This window comes from Triturus cristatus, chromosome 2_1 (genome assembly GCF_964204655.1).
Source record: "Triturus cristatus chromosome 2_1, aTriCri1.1, whole genome shotgun sequence".
Classification (NCBI taxonomy): Eukaryota; Metazoa; Chordata; class Amphibia; order Caudata; family Salamandridae; genus Triturus; species Triturus cristatus.
Window position 1 is genome coordinate 769,473,058 of NC_140581.1, and position 22,033 is coordinate 769,495,090.

Genomic DNA, 22,033 nt, shown 5'->3' on the forward strand with positions numbered 1-22,033 from the left:
CCATGCTGGGCCAAAGACAAAAGAAACAGTAACACATTTAACAGTTTGGGCTGCACCTGGTCCATGTTATGGGTGCCACCCTCCGCCATAAGCAGCTTTTGTTGTACGTCGACTGGCCGCCAAGATGACATCCAATACTTTAGAAGGAAGATTAAATGCATTAAAGTGATGCCACTCAATCTCCACTCATGAAGGTGTATATTGCGTGGCCCCGATGCAAGACCCTGCTTTGCTACTGTGATGGAAGATGCTCCAGAACCTGCAGCCTGATCACAGCATAGATGCTCCTGCCATAAAGTTCTAGGTACCATACTCTTCTTACCTAAACTGGAACCAGTAGGATGACTTTGGCCAGGCCACTCCCTATCTTCTTCAGAACTCCGGGCTAGAGAGGTAGTGTCAAAGGCATACAGCAGTCCTGCGCTTCACTCTAAATGGAATGCATCACTGAGATAGACCTTCTTGGGAACTCTAACTGCTGAGTTCCTCTGCCCTAGTGCTTAAATATCCCGCCAATGGTGTACTATCAGAGAGATGCCCTGATGATCCGGTCATTTCCAAATGCACAAGGCCCCCTGGCCAAGACTCCAGGACCCCACCCTACCCTGCTTGTTGCAGTACCACATAGCAATGGTGTTGTCCATGAGGACGTCAGCCAGCCTCCCCTTAATGCATGGTAGGCTTTTAATGAAAGTAAATGACCCGCACTTTCAGCAAGTTGATGTGGAGGTGGCTTTCCACCGGAGACTTGAGTCCAGATCTCCACCTTCCCAGAGGACCTCTCCAGCCCAGCGGTGATGCATCCGTCACCACTCTCAGCTCTGGGAGAGATAGAGAGAAGGGTCTGCTGCTGGTCTAGTTGCGGTCAAACATCCACCACTGAGACCTGGATGAAATCCTGGATTGAATCTGACTGAGCCCCATGGTGCTGAGTCCACTGAGACTTTAGATCCCACTGCAAAGCCTGCATGTGCCATCTGGCATGGTCCACAAGTATAATGCAGGAGGCCAGTAGACCAAGAAGCCTCTGAGCGATCTCTACAGAGGCAGAAACATCAGGATCGTTGCCTGAATGCCATGGAATGTTGTGAACTTGTTGATCCATAGCTCTGATAAAAGTGAGTCTCTGGGAAGGAGTCAGATGATACTTCGGCAGTTTGGTTGTGAGCTCATGAAATATAAGAAGGTGTGCCATTGTCTGGAGGTGGTCGATGATTAACTGTGGCAAGCCTGCCTTCAACAACCAGTTGTCGATGTAGCGGAAGACTGGTACCCTGACCTCTAAAGATGGGCAGCGAACACTGTCATCACTTTTTGAGAATACCAGAGCAGCACTGGTGAGGTCGAAAGAGACCCCAGCAAACTGAAAATGCTTGTGGTCCACCTTGATCTGCAAATATTGCCTGTGGGCCCGCAGGATGAGAATCTAGAAATAGGTATTGTGCATGTCCAGTGCCATTGTCTGGTCTCCAGTATCCAGGTCAAATAGAACCTGGCCCAGCATGAGCATCCAAATTTGTGCCTCCTTAGGAAGTAATTGAGGGGTCAAAGGTCTTAAATGGTACAGAGACATCCACACTTCTTTGGGAGTATCACATAGTTCCAATCTCTAAGGACGGGACCCTCTATATTGTTTTTTGTCCAAAATAGCATGTACTTCTTGCAATAAAATGGACGACTAGTCTTCCGAAAACTGCCCGATGAGTGTGGAGGAGGCATCAGTGCAAAAGGGAATGGCTTCATTGGAATATCTGCAGGAGCCACCTGTCTGATGTTCCATTAGCCACTCATGGAAGAAATGTGTAATTCAGCATCCCAAGTGGTAGACATGTTTTGCTAAAGGTAAATAAAAACGGCTTGGAGACTGGTGCTGGAGGGGCTAAGGACTGGGAGGTTTGTTGTCCCTACGGGTCTCGGTGTTGTCTGTTGAATCCCCTACCCTGATCCAGAAAGGACCAAGATGCCTCTAAGTGTGTTGGTGGCCTTGATGCTATCGATAGGCAAAGACCCTAGCAATGCCTCAAAAGGGGTGAAATCACTGCAGATACTACCTTGTGGGAGTAGAAAGTTCAAGAGCGTGCTCAGTAGCTTCACTTTCTTTAAAGTGCTCAAGAGCGGACTCTGCCTTCTCGCCAAAGAGGAAAGACCCGTCGGAAAGCATATTCTTAAGTCACACCTGAATGTCACCAAAGAAGCCTGTTCTCCTCCACACATGGTACCGGAGCACCATGCTAGTACCAATCACTCTGCTTACGCAGTCTATTGTATCAACAACCTGTTTTGAAAGCTGACGTAGCTGCATCTTGGACATCTTGAATGGTCTGCTCCAAGACACAGCGGCTTCCTCCAGGACTGCTGGTAATATTTCAGTGACAGGGTCCCATGAGGCATGGGATTAACTGTCTAGCAAACACCTGGCGTTGACAGAGTGAAGGGAACGGCTAGCAGAAGAAAACATCCTTTTTGCAAATGCCTCTTTTCTCCTTGATCATCTGGGTGGTAGTCAGAAAAGAATCTCATGCAATTCTGCTGGTGCAGGCCTGCACTACAAGGCTCTCAGAAATAAGGTGCTGCATTAAAAAAAAAAAGAAAAATCACCTGGAGCACATCTGTTATGATGTACCCACATGCCTGTTTACTTCTGGGCAAGAGCAGTAATTGTTCCAAGTACCTTTGGAGGTGTTAGTTAGAGCCTTGTTGAAGGGCAGTAAGGGTTTCAATGAGAATTGTCCAGCTGTAGCTCCGCAATGAGGACATTAAGTTTCACTTCAATAGAAGGTAATTGTAGATCCAAAACTTATGCAACACATGTCAGTGGAAGTTTCAAACCCACAGGCATCTTAAAAGTCAATATAAAAAGTTTCATCATCATATTGAGGGACAAACTCTTCCTTACCATCACTATCATCACCAAAAGGTCTTATCTGAAAAGCTGATGGAGTACTGGAGGACAGCTTTTTGGGAATGGTAGTGTTTTGCCACAGACAGAATTTATTAAGGGCAGGTGCATAGGAATGGTGCCAGAATGCAATGTCGGCCAAGGTGAAGATGGATTTAGTTTTGAGTTGGACAGAACAGTCGGATCAATGTCCTACTTCTGCATCTATGACAACACAGAAGGAACTGGCAAGGATTATGGTCCCGTGCATGAAGTTGGCTCCGGAGCCTGGGCTGATCCCGAAGTGGGTCGAGGAGGCAAAGACTGCGCCGAGGGTACCCCACTTGTGGTAACCTGACGGGACTTCTCTGCCGATCCATGGGGCATGAAGTCACGCCAGAGGCAGCTTGTAGAATGCCATAGACCTGGCATCCTTGAATGCCTCAATCTGTTGTAGCATCACTGATAGACAGAGAAATTCAGGGTCCAGCTGTAGGATCAGCTCCTCAGCAGGGTATCTGGAGTGAGACTGTGGTGTACCTTGGCAGCCTTGTGCCTTCTCGGAGGGAAAGTGGTGAGACTTGGACGATGCTCACTTGGACTTCTTGTGCTTATCTTTTGACTTGGACTTACCCTAAGACTTGGATCTTGACAATAACCTGTTGCCGGACCGACCCAGAGAGTGGGAACACTTCTGAGTCCTCAGTTTTGAACAGGAATGGACCATACATGACTTTCTGCTGTGTTCAATGATGTACAGCTTGGCTTCATGGTCGCAGATCGCCTTCATGTTCACAAGAGATAGTCCCTTCATGACTTGGAGTTGTGGCCTGATCACTGACCACCAAAGAAACACTTTGCAGGGATCGGTCACAACCATTTGTGTGTGACAATCTCTACAAGGCATATATCCTGTAGGTCACTTGCGCACATCAGCGTGATACGGTGTCACTAATGTGCGGTTTCAGCTCTCCCTTCCAGGGCAGAGTGGAGTTGACGCCGAGCCTCACAATGCAAAAGGCTATGTAGAAAAATCTTCTGGATCAATTCTGGTTCATGGGCGTATTCTAAAGATGTGGAATGTGCAGTTAGAAGTGTCCATCAGAAGTGCGTATTCAGAGTGAAATATAGTGGCATATTCATGTATAAATAATTTAGTTGTTTCCTGCAGTATAGAACCATGTTATTGACCACAGGCCAAACAGAACTTCAAATGGAAAGGCCATTTAATACAGTTTGAGCGTTCAATTCTGATTGTCTTTCCTGAAGGAAGGATGGAGCACAAAATAGTTCTCCAGGGCAATGATAGACTCTTCGTACTTGATGGGTATCCCTCACTTGACTCATCAAATGTTACCTGGACCCTCGTGTGGATTAGGATAAGTTCCTGGTGTGTCCTGTTGTTTAAATATAGATAGATGGGATAAGATATTCAAGAGTTGCTGTGAAAATATTTTTGGGGCGGTTCAAAAAAAGTGACAACCCCATGCATGAATCACCCTTCAGAAACATTTTGGTATTTGTTCACAAACATAATCGTTTGAGTAGAAGCTAAAGTAAACATTGTGAATTGGATTGGAAACGGCAGTGTATATATGGGAAATGGACGTTCACTAGATAGTATGGGTTTGCAAATATCTTAATTGTGGGATACCATCTATAATGTTGCCTTGTCAAGGCAGTGTTCCTGTAGTGATGGAAAAGAAGCCTATCAATAGAAGGGGGGGAGGAGAAAGGTAAGAATCTACTGACTTAGAATTATATTTTGAAAGAATAACTGGTTATCTTCCTCTAGTACAAGGGAACCTGTTAATATGGTTCCTGTATTAAACGGCGTTACTAGTTGTGGGTGGAGGATAAGTACCCAGCTCAAGTAATAGTCACAACCCTTGTCAGGGTGAACCACTAAAGTCAATAAATAAACCGGAGTTCAACACCCTGGCAGCTATGGCACAGGGAAGACCGACTTAACATAGAGGCTATTTTTACTGTATTCATGCAGTACTAAAACAGTTATAAAGTATGCAAAACCATAAAAATCACAAAATTAGAAAAATAGAGTAAAATATAATGAACTATATGAAACCAAAATGACAAAAATCCAAACAGGGGATCTTGAGATATGATTATTTTTAAGTTTTAATTTGAAGTCAAACCAAAACGCACAAAGTGTAATTGATGGGCAATGGTCGCGGTAGAGGAGGGCCTAGACTCAATTTGACACTGCCTTTAACAGAGTGAGGGATGGATACACCAACCAGGTGTGTCCTGGGCAAAAGATTTTACTTTCTGACTTAGTCCTATAAGTCTCAATCATCCACAACAGGAGTACACTTCTGCCCCGGGAACTCAGGGGAGGCGCCTAGAGACTGACAGGGTGTCAGACAAAGGCCAAACAGCAGGACGCAGTCCACCTTCAGTTGCCACTGGTCAGCTTGGCATTTGCAGGAAAGGTCTCTTGTAGCTCAATGCATCCCTGTAACTTGAACAGTAGGTAAGCCTCATAACCCTTGGACCCCCCACTTCTTTGTCCTTACAAGAGGGAGAACAGGCCCTGTCCTTTAGGGCTCTTCTCAGGTCTCAAACTACAGGTGCTGTTCCCATCTGATCTTCCTCGGGTTCAGGAGTGTTTTTAAGTGGGTGCCTGAAGATGCCACATGTTTGCCAGGCACAATCTAGTGGATTGGAATGAATGACAGGGATGCCCTAACCAATGGGGCAAAGGATTCCGGGGCTATTCCTACTCACTTTAGGCACTTTCAAGATGGCAAACGTCTTCAGCCTCATTAAACTGGGGCTAGGAAGGCTGGGTGTGTATTTAGGAAGTGTACTGTGGTAATCCTACTGTCCTCCTACATCGAACTATAAATTTCATTTTGAAGTCCGTACTGCACTCAGAAAAAAAAAACTCTGAGACAGAAGTCTGGTAGAACAGAAGCTTAGTTTTTCAGCAACCAGACAGTTTTTACACAAGAATTGTTTCGCTATCCTGTCCTCACCCTTTGAAGTGCACTCCCAGTGTTATAGGTAAACCCCAGAAGACCTGTCAAGCAGGTTTCGGCACTCCAGCAGGATTGGACACCGTAATGTCAAAGAAGCCCATGGTGATTGGAGCCTGCCTGGCTGTTGGTAGAAAAGAAGGGATAAGCTTGGATGTTAGCTACATCTTCTTATGACAGGCTAGGCCACATTGAAGGTAGCCCCAAGTGCAATTTGAAAAATCCCAGCTGACCTATCAAGCAAGCTCTTATAATTCATGATCACTGCCCCACCCTGCATATTCTGTCAGGTTCAGAGGTATCATCTCTGCCTATTCTTGTCGGCATATTGTTTACTTCTGGGAGGCATTTCACACCCATTCACAACTAATGAAATGATGATTACTGGCTGGTGGAAATGGAAGAGCAAAATGCAGATTAGTCTCCAGGCACTTCAGGCAGGGAAAAGGTTACCTTCTAAATGTTACTTTTCCTTAATATTTGGTAGAAGTCTGAATTCAGCATTGAGTTGGGTTTATCACAACTGGGAATATAGCCGTTTAATTATTTTTCTTGCTAGTCCCATTCCTAAGATATAGTATTAGTATTTAATATTGCATCCTAGTGTTTTCCTATAGAACAGTCAGCTGTACTACATGAAAACAGCTTTTTGGACATTTTTAGTGTAAGGAAATGTGTAACATGAAACCTTTACATGTCCTACTTTTAAGTACCATGCCCCATCCCTTATGGGCTAAAAGGTCTACATAAGGGGGACTTATAAATATTTAAAAGGAAGGTTTAGGTCTGTCAAAAGGGATTATTTGGACGGGTCAAAATTGCAGTTTTAAACTGCACATCCAGGCTCCAGATGGTAGGTCTGCAGTCATGTTTACACTGTCACTGTAGTGCATGGCACAATGGGTGCTGCAGACCACTTGTGACATTTCACTTACAGGCCCTAGGAAAATGTTGGTACTATATACTAGGAATGTGTAGGTTAATTAACTAAGCCGAATAGAACTATTTTACCATGTTGAAAGAAGGTGCACAAGAGCCTTATCTCTTAGTTGGAGTAAAGTGCACAGACTTCTAGAGCCAGAAAAACTATAGGGCCCAGCAAACTGCAAAACATCTGGGGTGACCATTGAGTTCTCACAGTCCAAAGCTTAGGGTCTAGCTTCTTGGTCCATTAGGAGTCAGTTTTGTGTGGTATGGATTGACATCAGGGTCGCTAAGATAGCAGTGGGACATGCTGCAATTGCTCCACCTCTGTATTTTCTTGCTAGCAAGTGGGCCCTTCTTCCTGGTCAACGAAGCAGCCTCTGCTTGTTAGCTGTTTAGGGAATAAAATCTCCTTGTCTGTGGGAGGGTGCTTTAAAGTTGGCATGTATGTGTAGATTCTGACTGAAAACAGAAATTACAGCACGCTCCTAATTCATATTTGTATTTCAGGACCTCTTTTACACATTTCTTTTATGATTATGAAGTAAAGCTCTGCCAAGTTCATCCATTTGACCTGCTTGCAAATGTACACCTGGCAGAGGGGAAGCTGTTAGCTGTCCAGCAGTCCTTTTGTTTATATGAGCCTGCTTTTGGCCAAAGTGGGAGGAAGAGTGGGGGACAAAAGTGTACCCACCTGCCCTTGTGCACGGTGAAGTATTTAATATTGCCTCGCCCTCCCTTGAACAAAACAGTGGAGACTAAAACCAATGCGCTCCTCCCGTCTCCCCCTTCCCCTCGCCACTGACCTAGGTGAAGGAGTTAATTAAAATTTCGCCCCTCGCAATTTTTTTTTAACAAATCCTTTTTATGTGCATTTTTGGTTGAAAATTACAAACATATAAAAGTAATAACATGTCCAGTATTTGTATTCCAGCACGGTTGAACAATCCCTTACAGTTTAGCAGTAATTACTAGTAGGACAGTCAGCATTAGTTGTATGTGACCATTTCTCCCTCACTTCATATTATTGTGGTTCCTCCCGATAGGTTCCAGCTATCCCAGACATTAATGTGTTTTCATGGCATCTTTGTGCCTCATATATCAGTGTACTAGTGTCCATGCTGGCCTTCAGTCCGCGATCTCTCAGACGCAGTTGAATGAAGATTGTTCTGCATGTGTGAAGACTTCGTTTTCCGCTATGATAATTTATGGCATTCTGGAGATTGCGTTTAAGGACAACCCAGAGCCATCTTTCTGGTGTCTTGTACTGTGTACCAAAAAGGCTGTTTGGAGCTGACACGACCAAACGGTGTATAGAAAATGTCCTACCTCAGTTTTGCACCTGAGGCCTGTTGGGCCATAGTCGTTGGGGATTGAGGTTAAATTCATGTAAATAGTTAAGCTGGATCAAGTGATAACAAGTAGATATAGTTGCCTCCCTTAGAACCATTAATGCGAAGGTCCAGTCCCCACAATTTATTTGAATAAACTTTGCCCCATTTGCCCTTGAAGAAGACAGAGTGGGATGAGGGGAATTACCCATATATATGCTCACCTAGCTGCCTTTAAGGAAGGCAGAGGATGTAATGCCATCAACAAAACTGCGATTTCATTAAAAACTGTTTCCCCCAAAAACTTTCTCTATTGTACTGCAGTATTTTCTCAACAATGTTTGGAAACCTCATGGAATTAAAAAGCAAAATCTTTTCTCTCCCATCTGTTACTCTGATAACCGGGCAATAAGCATTGAGTCACCCCCGCCCCCACCTTGACGAAGGGTGAAAACCGTATTGAGCAACACCACTGCTTCATCCAAGGTTAAGGTCATGGCTTTGTCTCGGCCTCTCCTTTCCCTTGTCCAAGGTGGGGCTTTGAAGTTGAAGGTTCCCAGGCAGCTCAGAGATGCTGCACTGCCCAGTGTGCATTTGCAAAAAGGGCTGACGGACAGCTGGGCGGTGCCATGCTGCTCCTCCACCATCACAAAACTGAATGTGAGGAAAGGCCAGGCTAGCTCAGATATGACTTGCTACCCTATTCACAGTTTGCCAATTGGGCAGCTTGGCAGCTGTCAGCTGTACCAGCTCTTTTTCACCCTTGCTGTTCTGACTGTGCAGGAGGGTCATGATATCTTTGCCAATACAGGGACCGGTGCCCCCTCTCGCCCTTGGGGACGTACACCTTGATCCCCTCCAAACATCCAGTAATCTCACCCATAGATCAGTGGTACAGATTTAGCAATATACCGATCACGAAAAAGATAAAAACACAGCTGTACTCCAAGGCATTGAAACAAACCCCATGCCACCCAAATATAAGGATTTCCTTACCGGTCTATATTACTAAAATATAAACATTAAAGCCCATACAACTTTCTAAAGTTTCACATTAATTCTTCTGTATTGTCTAACCTTGAATTATTTACTTTAGAAACATCAAAACTATGGAACTACTACTACAGTACTCCACACCACTGCCTGCAACTGCAACACATTTGTTTCTAGCTCACACTCCTGTTCTAAAGTAGTAATAAGCCAATGTGCAACCTTGTGTCTTTTTCTCCATTCCCTTTTAAAATTCTGCAATCCAGCACTAAGTGCGCTCAGACTATCCACACATATCACTCTGTAAAATCCTAATAGTTAAAGCATATAGGAAATTCAGATCAAAAAGTAAATAAGAATAGTTTCTATCGTAATTAAAATTTCAAGGACACCTTTTCTATTTACTATAGATTTTATTTATTTTATTTGTTGTGTGTGTGTGTGTGTGTGGGGGGGGGGGTAATGGTGAAGTGCTGCATTTTGCATTACTTCCGTCTTGCAGCATTGACTTGGCAAGTGGTCTTCGCAGAAAAAGTGGAGGTTGTTACACTCATTGAAAAGGCTGCACGTGCTGGTGGCAATGAAGAGTTTCCATCTTTGAAGATGTTCTGTGCAGGATCCGTGATAGCAAAACGTAAAAGTCCATGAATGATGGAGAAAGCCATGAGGGAACTCAAGTTAAAACGATTTGCTTTAGGTTTATAACTGATTTTTAGGTGGGCATTGATACTATGAAATAGAGGCTCAGGTTTCAAGGCCTTACTAAGGTGGGATGTGTTAGGCACAATACTCACAGTACTTAATTTGTAACAAAAAAAGAATTAAATGTCAGGGCCCTCGTCAGGAGGCCACTGCAGTTTGCACCATCCATTACCCAGCCAGTGCTGCTGGCGACACATTCCTACAAGTGCAGCACTTCAAACTATTTACGTCCCACAAAGCTATATGAATGCTGCGGTGCTAGGTAGTGGTAATTTTTAATGTATATTCAAACAACTGTTGTTGTGTTCTCCTCTAAATAAAACAAACAGCGTCACCATGTGGCAGACTGTCATAAGGGCCGATGTTGGCAATTTAAGTGCCGGTGCCGAACACCAGAAACCACGGCTCAAAATAAGCATTGCTCCCAGTGCTTCTTTATGAAACTTTATGACTGTACACTCTAATGTTGCTGAAGGAGTGGCCTCAAAGTCACAACTTGCCTATTGCATGTTTTAAAGCCACACTCTGTGTAGGTTAATTTTCTGTGGTTCCTTTCCCATTAAATTGTCAATTGACACTTGAAGAAATCTTGCTAACTAGGAAGATATACTTTGACAGCATAATAGTTCACAAAGTTATTGATAATACACTAATCCTTTTTTTTATATGTTTATTTCTTTAACAGATATGCTTGGAACGCTGAAAGAGATTTTGCCCAGTCTTCAAGAAGACAATGTCAGTTTGTGGGTGATGGCAAAGGACTCTACTTTGCCAGGCGTTCATTCAGTTTTGGAACTTCTTGAAGTTGTCCCAGATGATCCAGTGCCATCTCATCTCAGATTTGTTGATAATATAAAATCCAGATCTCTTTATATTTTCACTTCAGGAACAACAGGTAGATACATTTTTAAAACCTTTTTGTGTGCAATGGGCGTATTGTTATTTAGGCACCAGCAGAGGCTTTGGGAATGCAAATTACAATGACGACTACAAGCAATGATGATCAACAAACTGGGAACTTCATGTCCTTGTTAAACATCTCTGAGAGAGGCCTGTATTTGACTAATAGCATTCATAGCAACAGTGCCTTTGACATTTGCCTTAGCATTAACATTTGCCGGTACATCCAGTACCCCATTTTTACAGTCATTGAATGTCCTTTCCATTAGATCAGGACTAAAACATTTCTTGCAATTTATGCGCTCTAGGGGATATCAGCTGTGATTTTAACTGTATTTATATCGGGAGTCTTCACATCATGATATAGCTGCCATGTTCTTCCATAATCCTGACAGAAGTTGTGAGATCAATACAGGAGGCAGATGAACTGCTCACTATTATGGAGAAGGGCGATGCTTAGACCGAGATCCCCATCTTTTAGCTTCTCTAGCTTCCCCTATCTTTCCCCTTGCGGCACTTTGGATCACCAGCATGAAAGATTGATGAGCCGCTTAGTAGCACCAGTAAGGGGGCCCTACAAGAGAGTGGTTTTGGCCAGGATCACGGTCGGTATTATAGTTTGACCGGTTCGGTTGGGGTGACATATCTATCCTTAACGGCAGTCAAAGTTAGTCTCAGGCGATTACATGCTGGATATGGCTCCATGTTGCTTATAACAATATAACAACATCATTTTAGGAATTTGAGGAAAGAAGAAATCCCCCCCCAAAAAATAAAAATGTTTTTTTCAATAAAAAGAATAATAAAAGAAAAAAAAATAGGAGTCTAGCTTAGCGTAAGTTAGTATTTCTCTTTCCTACTTTTTTTTTTTTCTCGGTCCTCTACCATTTCAGAGTCTGATAGGTTTTCTTTCTTATTTCATTCTTTTTCTGTCCTTTTCCTGTCCTTTTTCTTTCTTGCACTCTTTGTTCATTTTAAGGAAGGAGGGGGGCGGGCATCTCCGGGAGGCAACTATCTGGACTCCATCTGTCCAGATGATTGGGGTCAGGGTTCTCCAAGGGTGGGGGTAGGCACAGGAGCGGCATAGGGGTTGGGCTTGGTTGCAGCAGGGAAAAAAAAATATATATATATCCTTATTCTCCCTTTTTTTGTTCCCTCGATCTTACCAAATCTTAACTTCAATAGTAAGGACGTTGGAATAGTGCTGATCTGGGTGCTGGTACTGGTGTCTCCAACTTCTGTACTTGAGGACAGGCGTAGCCTTGACCCACCAGGAGCTCCATACAGATTCTTTCCTGGATCGTCAATGGCCTGCGCACAAGACCGAGAAGAGATAAGATCATACAATATCTTCGGGATTCCCCTGCGCAGGTCATTGTCCTTCAGGAAACCTATCTAACTGAGGAGGAGACGAGCGCCCTCTTTAAATGCCAAAGATGGGTTGGTTTGTATGCGTGCACTAGACAGTCTGTAAACATTAGAGGGGTCCTAATTTTATTTAGGAAATCAGTCAGGGCCCAGATTCTATCACAGCTAGTTGACCCAGGTGGCTAATGGGTCACTGTTAAAGTTGTGATAATAGGGACCCTGCTTACATTGGTTGGCTACTATGGACCCAACCAAGATGATCCCTCCAGTCTTAAGACTATTTTCTCTCATTTGATTGACTTTCCAGAACCAATGGTTCTTGCTGGTGATTTTAATTTTGTCTTGAATCCTTTATTAGATAAGACTCCAAATAACAGAGTTCTGGTCCCTTCTAAATCTCGGGACTTTTTACTCGGCGCAATGAAGCAGTTTACTCTCACGGATATCTGGAGAGATAGATCAGGCCAGCTGCCAGGTGTTTTGTACCATAACCATAAATATCGGCACCAATCTAGAATAGATTTCGTGCTGATCAGCTATGCATTAAGAGGCAAGGTAAAAAATATTTCATATTTGGCACCTCATCTTTCAGACCACTCTGGAGTTCTTCTGGGTTTGGAATACCCAGCACCCAGCTTCATCAGGACTTGGTATTTTGACCGTACCTTGCTTTTGGAGGAAGAGAAGATCTCCTTCCTTCCACAAGAAATCGAATGGTTTTTGAAGGCTAATTCTGGCTCAGCCCCAACAACGATAGTAAGGGATGCGTTAAAAGCTTTTTTGTGGGGACAAATTACCAGTAGGTCTAGCTATAGAAATAAAAAATACAAAGAAGAGATCTCCGTTATCGAAGCCAGGTTGAAGGATGCGGAATCCGACTTAATCGGTCAAGCTCCCCCAGAAATCCAGCAAGTACGTCAGGCTAAGTTTGACAGCTTAAAGGGTCAGTTAGAAAATGTCTTGAACACCAGGCCAACTCGAAGATGGGAGGCAAGTAAAATCTCCCACTTCAAATATGGGGAAGGGGCTGGCAAGCTCCTCGCATGAAAGAGCGAATCAGATCGGGCGAGGAGCTATATCAAGGAAATCATTAATGGGAATGATATTTACTCCTCAGATGAGGAAATTTGAGATGCTTTTCAGCTCTTTTATTGTGAAGACATTAGAGTGGACAGTCTTAGCGCACAAAGTTGGCTTGGTGGTATCCCTCTTCCCTCCCTGAACCTAGACCAGCAGCAGTACCTAGATCAGGCCTTCTCTCCCGCCGAGGTTAGTGAAGCCATCTCTCGTGCAAGAATGGGAAGGCTGCGGGCCCTGATGGGCTCCCAGCCGAGATATACAGACTGATGAGCGATAAGATTGTCCCTACCCTGACGTCACTTTTCAATCAGATACTACAAGAGGGCTCAAATCTCCCAGCTTCGTGGAACAACGCCACTATAGTCCTGATCTTGAAACCAGGGAAAGCTCCATCAAGCTGCGGGTCTTACAGGCCCATATCACTCCTAAATGCCGACTATAAAATCTTTACTTCAATATTGGCAGCAAGATTGGGTCTTGTGGCGGGAGACATTCTCCACCTAGATCAGAAGGGTTTCATCAGGGGTCGACAGCTCTCAGACCTCACGTATGATTTTATTGGCGCGATCGATCTGGCTTCTGCATATTCTATCCCACTGGCAGCTATGACTCTGGATGCCACCAAGGCCTTCGATAGGGTGAATTGGATCTACCTGTCAGAGGTCTTGAAGAAATTTAATCTGGGAGAAAAATTCTGTCGCGCAGTTTAGTCGATTTACCAGAATCCAACGGCTAGACTTCTCGTCAACGCAACATTACTGATCCTTTAAGATTTCTAGGGGGACCAGACAAGGCTGCCCACTCTCCCCTTTCCTATTTGACCTATACATTGAGCCTTTTGCTTAATGGCTCAGAGATGATCCTAACATTCAGTCTTTTAAGTACGGGGAGTGGGAGAGGAAGGTAACCTTGTATGCCGATGATATCTTAGTTCTCTCAGCTGATTTACAAGTGGCATTTCCAGCTGTCATTAGACTAGCTCAGGAGTTTGGTCTGGTTTCAGGCTACGAAATTAATGCCTGAAAGATGGAAATTATGGTTTGGAATCTAGGAGCGACCCTGTATCAGCACCAGATCAGTTCCAAAATGAGGTATTTGGGGATTAATATCCTTCAGGACATCACTAAGATCGCTGAGACTAACTTGGCCATGGTGGTAAGGGAGTGTCAGAGGCTAATGAAATCTTGGGCCCTACTCCCTTTATCCATTATTGGCAGAGTTAATCTGGTCAAGATGTCAATACTCCCGAATATTACTTGTCTTTTTAATTGCGTTCCCCTCTACTTTGAAAAATCCTCAGTCGATAAATTGCAGAGGAATATAAACTCGTTTGCCTGGGCATGCAAATCACCCAGGATTGCTTGGAAAAAACTGAGGTGCAGGAGAGAGAAGAGAGGCCTCGCTCTACCAGATATCCAGCTCTATGCTTGGGCCTTCCAACTCTCACACTCGCGTATGCTCCTGAAAATGCCTGTTAATACTGGTGCGGGATCGATGTTTTTAGCTATACTTAGGGGCGCTAACTTATCGGTGGAGGTTTTAATTTGTTCAAGTTTGGCGATCCAAAGTTGAAAAAAAAAATTAAGCTGGAGATTCTCCAGGGCTTAGCCATAACATGGGTAAAACTAAGGAGCTCAGCTGCACTTGGTTACTTCTCCCGCCTGGCTCCCCTCTGGGACCTCTGGGGCTCCAGAGTGTCTGAGGGATAGTCTGGCAATTCCCATGAAGGATGCCGGATTAGTGGTCTGGGGGGATTTGATCCCGGACGGTACCCTTGCTTCATGGGAGCAACTCAGGGACAGGGTTGGCGCAGGCCTTTCTAGATTTAAATATCTTCAGTTGGAAAGCTGGGTCCATTCATACCTACAAACAACTCGTGGAAGCTCACTTGGATGTGGCAATTCACTGGAACATCAGCTCGTGACTAAGCCTCCTGGAGGAAAAGAAGTTTCTTTCTGGTACCAAGCCATATCTGAAGCAGTTGACGGCGAATTCAAACTTGCCGAGGAATTGTGGGGAGACGCCTTATCAGCACAAGACTGCGATATATTATGGCAGAACTCATGCAAGATCTTATATGAGGTAGTAAAACCAGCATGGCTAAAAAGGAACCACCTGTTTACCATCCACAGGGCCTATTTCTCTCCACAAAGACTCTCAAAAATTACTAAAGGCTCACCTGTCTGCTGCAAGAAATGTGGGCTGGCTTCAGCTTCTGACATCCACAGGTTTAAAGAGTGTCCTGCCCTTGCTCCCTTTTGGAATAGTATCGGAAAATTTCTGGCAAGCATCCTGTGGTGTCCTATCAACATCGATTTACCCTTGATCATTTTTGGCTTGATAGATAGTGTTAGGGACCCTGCTAGATCGCTGCTTTTTTATGCTATCCTCCTAGCTAGGAGGCAAATATGTATAAGATGGACAGATTCAACTACCCCCTCCTTTCTAGATTGGCAGACTTCAGCCTTGGCAGTCACTAAGTTAGATCTTATAAGATCAGGCAGCAAGAAGAAGAAAGCATTTTAGAACCTACTGCAACTCAGATGGGTCTCAGAGTTGATTGAGTGTTCTTTTTTTTTCCCCTCTCCCTCCGAGTCCCATGATTATGCTGCCTTACCACTCTTCGGGCTAAGTTGGATACTCCTCGTTTTTTACTTACTGGCAGTTTTACGACGAGGGCCATCTAGCTCTTAGAGCTCGGTAGAAGAGTCATCTCAGCTCGTTCTTCCTTAGCAGCCAGGCAAGTTCTGGTACCGGTAGGCGGGGTCTCCACCTCCAGTCGCCTACACCTCTCAGCTTGCTGAGTGTGGGTATAGACAACTTGAGTGCGAACTAAAGTGAGACTGGTGGCGAATGAGAAAAAGAAAAAAAAGCCAAAAATAGAGCAGAAATTGCAAAAATAATAACCAATAATGTGCATCCTCAGGTCAGAACCAATTGAAATTGCCCACTGAATGGCTGAACATCAGGTGACACAATGAAAGAAGTGGAAATTTAATTTCACACACGAAAGACAACAAATTAAAAAACCCTTAATTCAAAAACTGTAACTAACCAAGAGCCTATTTCACAAGGGGGAAACTGCAGAATGAATTGTACAGATAGCGTTCAGCATGGTTAGAATGAGATCAAAATGGCCACTGGAGGGCGTTATTAAATGACAATGATTAGTAGCAAAATGAACAGAATTGATAATTGGTAAATGGGGGACTAGAAAACTCGGGACTCTTACCATGAAATCTGAGCTATTCAGATTGAGCCCTTTACATAGTTAGGCACTGAGAAACATATTGCTCAATACAGAACACCACCATGCTAATAAAACAATGAGAAAGGAGAGAAAAGATGGGAATGGCTATGAGCAACGTGAAATTCACATAGTGCTTGAGTGGAACCACAATGCAACAATAGAAGAGGCAGTAAACCTGATGCATTCCTCATTTCCTGGATGGCACAAAGGCAAAATGATCGGCGCAAGTGACAAAAAAAAAGTGGCCACGGCGTTGAGATAAAAAGGGCCTATGGAATAACTGTGCATACCTTCCAAAGAGACTTGTAAATAAAAAGTAATAAATGTGGGCGTTTCACCAGGTTTTTAAAAACAATTAGCTTATGCCACGCATCATTTTCACTGGGTAATAAAACTACAACTAAACTACAAGGTCAATGGGATATGATGTAACTTTGTAGAGAAAGCAAAGACTGTTGTAGCGTCCTCTGCAGCTGGGGAGCATGTAACAGGCTATGCCAGACATGGAGCTCTGGTTTGCACGTATTTATTCTTCAACATGCAACCGTTAACTGATTGCACTGCGTCACAAACTTTATTAACCATACTTGGCCACACCCAAGAGATTTCTTAATGCTTGTAAGGAGACCGATGAGTACCACTAGAAACCTTGTACGCACAAACACAGGATATGACATCTCCCCCTTTATTAAATAAAAAGCACAAACAGATAAAATAAACAATATATAATAACTCCTCAATGATTCATCTCGGTGCTCGCACTAGTCTAGTAGAGGAGGGACGTTTTCATTTGGCATATCTTGAGCAGAACCATATGCTTGACTTGGGCACTCAGGTGGTCTTGCCTCACTCATGAGGTCTGGAGCTGATGAACATTGAGGCAACTGCTTAACGTGTGACGAGTCTCTGGTTATGGATTTGCCAGATTGTTGGGCTGTTAACATATGTTTACTCTCCACAACTCTTCGTGGTACAGCAGCAAACAGAGCGTCAGTCTTGCGTGTCGTTTGTAGCTCAAACAGTTCAAAAGTTAGTAAAAATGCAGCGACGTGTTGCTGCGCAATGATAGGCCCTTTACAAAGGATGGCTGCTCATCCTTCTGTAGCTAAGTGCTATATTTGGGTGTTAAACTGGTACTAATTCAGTACAACTAATGCCCAGACAGTGTTAACAAGTTTAACAAGCATTGGCATAGCCAATAGGTCTCGCTTTTGGGACCTTCTAAGTATTTAGTTGTGCAGCACAATATCCTTGGTGCAACTACATCAACTGTTGCGTGGCTAAAAACGTATCAGGTCCCAAAGGCGAGACCTATTGGCTGTGCCAATGCTTGGTGTGGTGGTTGTGTATGGTTGTGTGTGGGTGCGGGCACGGTTGTGGGTGTGTGGTTGTGGTTGTGAGTACGGGTGTGGGTGTGGTTGTGGGTGTGTGTGTGGTTGTATGTGGTTGTGTGTGGGGGGTTGTGTGTGTGGTTGTGTGTGTGGTTGTGCGTGGGGTTGTGTGTGGGGGTTGTGGTTGCGTGTGACAGTAATACTAAAAGCATCTCAAAATAAAGGAACACAAACATCGAGTTTGTGGAAAGAGAAAGCACTTTGTAAGTGAAACGGGCGCAGCAATGCATTAACACAACAACAAAACAAACAAGATCACTTAGCGAAGACTGAGTGCTGATAATGGATACACACAGCCCATCATCTTAAGAGTTTGATTGCAGCCAATGTGCACTCAAACCTGCCCCCTCCTTGTGAGTTGCACCCCATATATCATGAGTTGTAACTGCTGCACCCACCATAGGGCTTTGAGATCTAAAGCACTACATAGGTCTAATCGATTAACCAGTCACCAACATGCTGTGCTTTTAAAGAGAATGTGCCAAAAGTTTCCAGCTTCCTCATCCATGTCCTCATGAAAGCGCCAACGAAAGGACTCCCTGAATGGTGCAACGGACATGAAGCAGCCGCTGCGATCAGAAATAAACACTGTGAACTGTTGTCCAGTTTCACAGTAACATTTCCTTAATGTTCTTTAAGTCACAAAACGGTAATACTAAAAGCATCTCAAAAATAAGGAACACCAACATCGAGTTTGTGGAAAGAGAAAGCACATTGTAAGTCAAACGGGCGCAGCAAAGCATTAACACAACAACATGTTCTTTGATGTTTGATGTTCTTTGAACGAGAAGGGGTGCCGCGAGAGTGATCGCGGGCGAAAGTGAAAGTGATCGCTGGCGCTTAATGAGTATGACAAGGTTTGCCAGCCTCTGCTCCTAAGCGCGCACCCGCGCACATGCACTGTAGCTCTAGGCTTGCTATGGTAGCATTTTTTGAGCCCTCACAAAAAGTCTCGCCAGACCAGCGCATGCGCTGGGTCAGGTGAGACCTAAAAAAGACTACTTAATTAAGTAATACTATCACAAAATGTGCCGCATAATACTGCATAATTTGCCTTTTCTTGCCATATAATTAACTCAACCCTGTCGCATAATTTGACCCTGCCCTGCTCCATTATTCCAGTGGTCCTGATAAGTCTTCCACTAGATTATTCATCGAAAACTACCATGAGATGATGTCCATTATTGAGAGGTCTGAAGAAGTCAACTGCGATCCTCTCCCAGGTCTGCTTAGGAAGATCAGACATATTTAGTGGGTTTTGAGTCATTTTGGGAGGCAGACAGTTGCACAGATGACAAGCTTTCAGTTCCTTTTTAATACGCTTGTCAAGGCGTATTAATCCCTGAGGGCTCTCTTAGTGTCGGCAATACCACAATGTCCTTCGTACACCATTTCAATAACTTGTTGCCTCTGGCTTTCAGGGATTGCTATTCTCGCACTTCTTAGTATGACAACATCATGTGTAACAGAAAGTTCTTCCCGAATATTCTTGAATTTCTGGTAATCAGCATCATCTGTAAGAGGTTGAATGTGTTTCTCCATGACTGCATTGCAAAGATTACTTTAAGCTTGAGCGTGTCTTTGTCAGTACTAGTAGCTGTCAGAATCTGTTCAATAGAAAGAGCTGCGGACACACTTGAATTTGCTATAAAATTGATGTAGGCTTCAGCTGCTTTGGATGTTGTTCTACGACACTGTAGTAGCACTTATGAAAAATAGTTTATAGGGTTTTGACCTTCCCTGGTTTATGCACAATAGTGTAATCATACTCCTGCTGACACAACCCCAACCTTTCGACGCGAGGGAGCATCTTGGCTTTCCAAAAATGGTGAGCAACACATGATGATCCGTGACAAGGGTGAAATGCTTTCCGCACAGAAACACATGGAAGTATTCACACGTCCATATTATAGCTAAGATTTCTTTCTAATGTTGAGAAAAAGCACGTTCGGTCTGAGACACTCTGGCTAGCATAGGCCACAGTGTCTCTCTCAGCATCGGGTTGTCCATTGTGTTGAGCAAAGATCGCGCCCAACCCCACCAAGCTTGCATCTACTACAATCTCTGTATGCAATTTAGGATCAAAGTAAGCCATTTTAGGTGCATTTTCATTTGCGTGTTTTATCTCCTTGAAACTTCGGTCACTTTCAGATGACCATTCAAACGGAACATCTTGCTTTGTTAGTTCTTAGTGGGACATTCACAGTGTCAAAATCACGACTATATCTGGAGCATTAGCTTGCCATGCCTAAGAAGGATCGCAGCATGGTCACATCAGGGCAAGTAGACGACAATGCTTGTACCGTTTCGAGGTCAGAAGTAATTCCCTTTTCAGAAAAAATATGACCAAATAATTTAATGCTGTTTATGTGAAACTCACATTACTCTGTTTTTAAGTTGAGACCTGCATCAGCAAGCAGGTGGCATATTAGTGTGGGTGCTTTATCATGTTCCTTTCGTTTAGCCCTAAACACCAAGAGATCATCAATGTAGTAAAATCATCTTAGAAGATTTCTGCAGATGATGACACACCAAAACGGAGTCTTTTATATCTGAACAAACCAACATGAGTTAAAAAAGTAGTATTGTACCAAGAGTTTTCTTCCAATTCAAATCGATGGTTGCCTTTGTTCAAGTCTAAGCTGTAGAACACATTGGCACCATTCAGTTGCGTGATCGTGTCAGAAATGTGGGGGCCTGAATGTCTTTCTCTTTCGATTGCTTTGTTGGCCTGTCGCATATTAACACAAATGCGCACTGAACTTCCACTCAATTTTTGGCACCACCACAATGGGTTAAACCTGCTGTGGTGGACTACTAGAGCGCACAATTATATCATGCTTTAACAATGTTTCTAATTATTTCTCAACAGCTTCCTGTAAGTGAAAAGCAATTCCGCGGTGTCACTGTACTACTGGGCGAATGTCTTTATTAATGTGAAGCTGCAGCTGCATTGCCTTAAGTTTCCCAAATCCATGAAACAATGTTGGGAATTGACTCACTATTTCAGAATGGGCATTCGTGTTGTAATTGAGATCAGTCCCATGTCAGTAGCAGTATCGAAACTTAATGAGCATGCACTCAAAAACGTACGTTGGAGGGCATGAATTGGTGCTTGTTCTGTCATTTACTTGTGCTGCATGGTCGCTACAAAGAATCCTTGACTCTTCAAGGGAGTAGAAGCTGCCTAGGTGTACACCTTTGTTTTCGACGCTGTGAGACGTGGTATCGGAGATAGTTCTTTGTGATTTTCTGCCTTCATGATGTTTATCACCGCACCACTGTCTATAATTAAAAGTTGTTGGGCAACCACTCACCATGAGCGGGATTTTAGGACAATGTCCAAATGATCTGTTTTGCTTCATTTGGCCATTCTCTTTAGATTTATGTTTTTCTTTTCAACCGGCCAATCCAACATGCACGCAGCGGTCTGTGACTGACACCATCATCGCATATCCATCTTCCTCACTGTTACTCAATGATGAGGTTAACAAGCCATTAGAAGACTTTGTTTTGTTTCCACTTGCCTTAGTCGATGTTTCCGTTTGACCTTGTGGGAGTGGCTAGAGTGCTTCTGGAACTTTCTAGCGTTCATCTTCTTGTCTCTCTCTGATGCTCTTGGTTTCCTCCTTTGCCTTGCAAACCGTTATGAAATGTTTTTCTTTTCCACACCCTTTGCATATATTTCCAATTGTGAGACATTTACCTTCATGTGGAAAGGAGAATCCTTGGCGGAAACACAATTTATTTTTCTTCAGAAACATCACTCTGTGGTCCTCTGCCTTGTGTTTCGGCTTACTTTTCATACTTAATGTTGATTCATTTTGAGTTGTTCTAGCTTCTATATCAGCAGCCTGTCGATCAGCATGCTCCTCTACTCTTCCAACCATTGAGCACTTTCTGCAAACTGAGCATTTCCCGCAGTATGTGTCGTTGGAATGAATTCGAGAGGCAACCATCAATATCTCTTAAGATGCATGGCTTCTTCATCATGAACTCCCTGAACTTGGGGAGAGGAGTTGGCCTAATGGCTAGGGCGGTCGACCTCGAACCTGGGTTTGAGTCTCGGCAATGACGCTGAACATCCTGTGATTCTGGGCAAATCACTTAATCTCCCCGTGACTAACAAAAATGAATGTGTGTCCTCATGTAACGTAACTGGTGCTATGTAAAGCTCTCTGATTTTTGTAAACCGATTTTATTGAAGGTTTTTGTAGTCA

The 22,033-nt window shown here is 43.7% G+C and overlaps 1 protein-coding gene across 1 annotated transcript in view; it reads left to right on the forward strand.

The window, feature by feature from the left end:
• Positions 1-22,033, forward strand: part of SLC27A6 (solute carrier family 27 member 6) — a 373,836-nt gene that overhangs the window by 45,295 nt on the left and 306,508 nt on the right. The window contains exon 2 of the mRNA XM_085632711.1: positions 10,510-10,719. Coding sequence (XP_085488837.1) covers positions 10,510-10,719 — 210 coding nt within the window. The remainder of the gene's footprint in view (positions 1-10,509; positions 10,720-22,033) is intronic.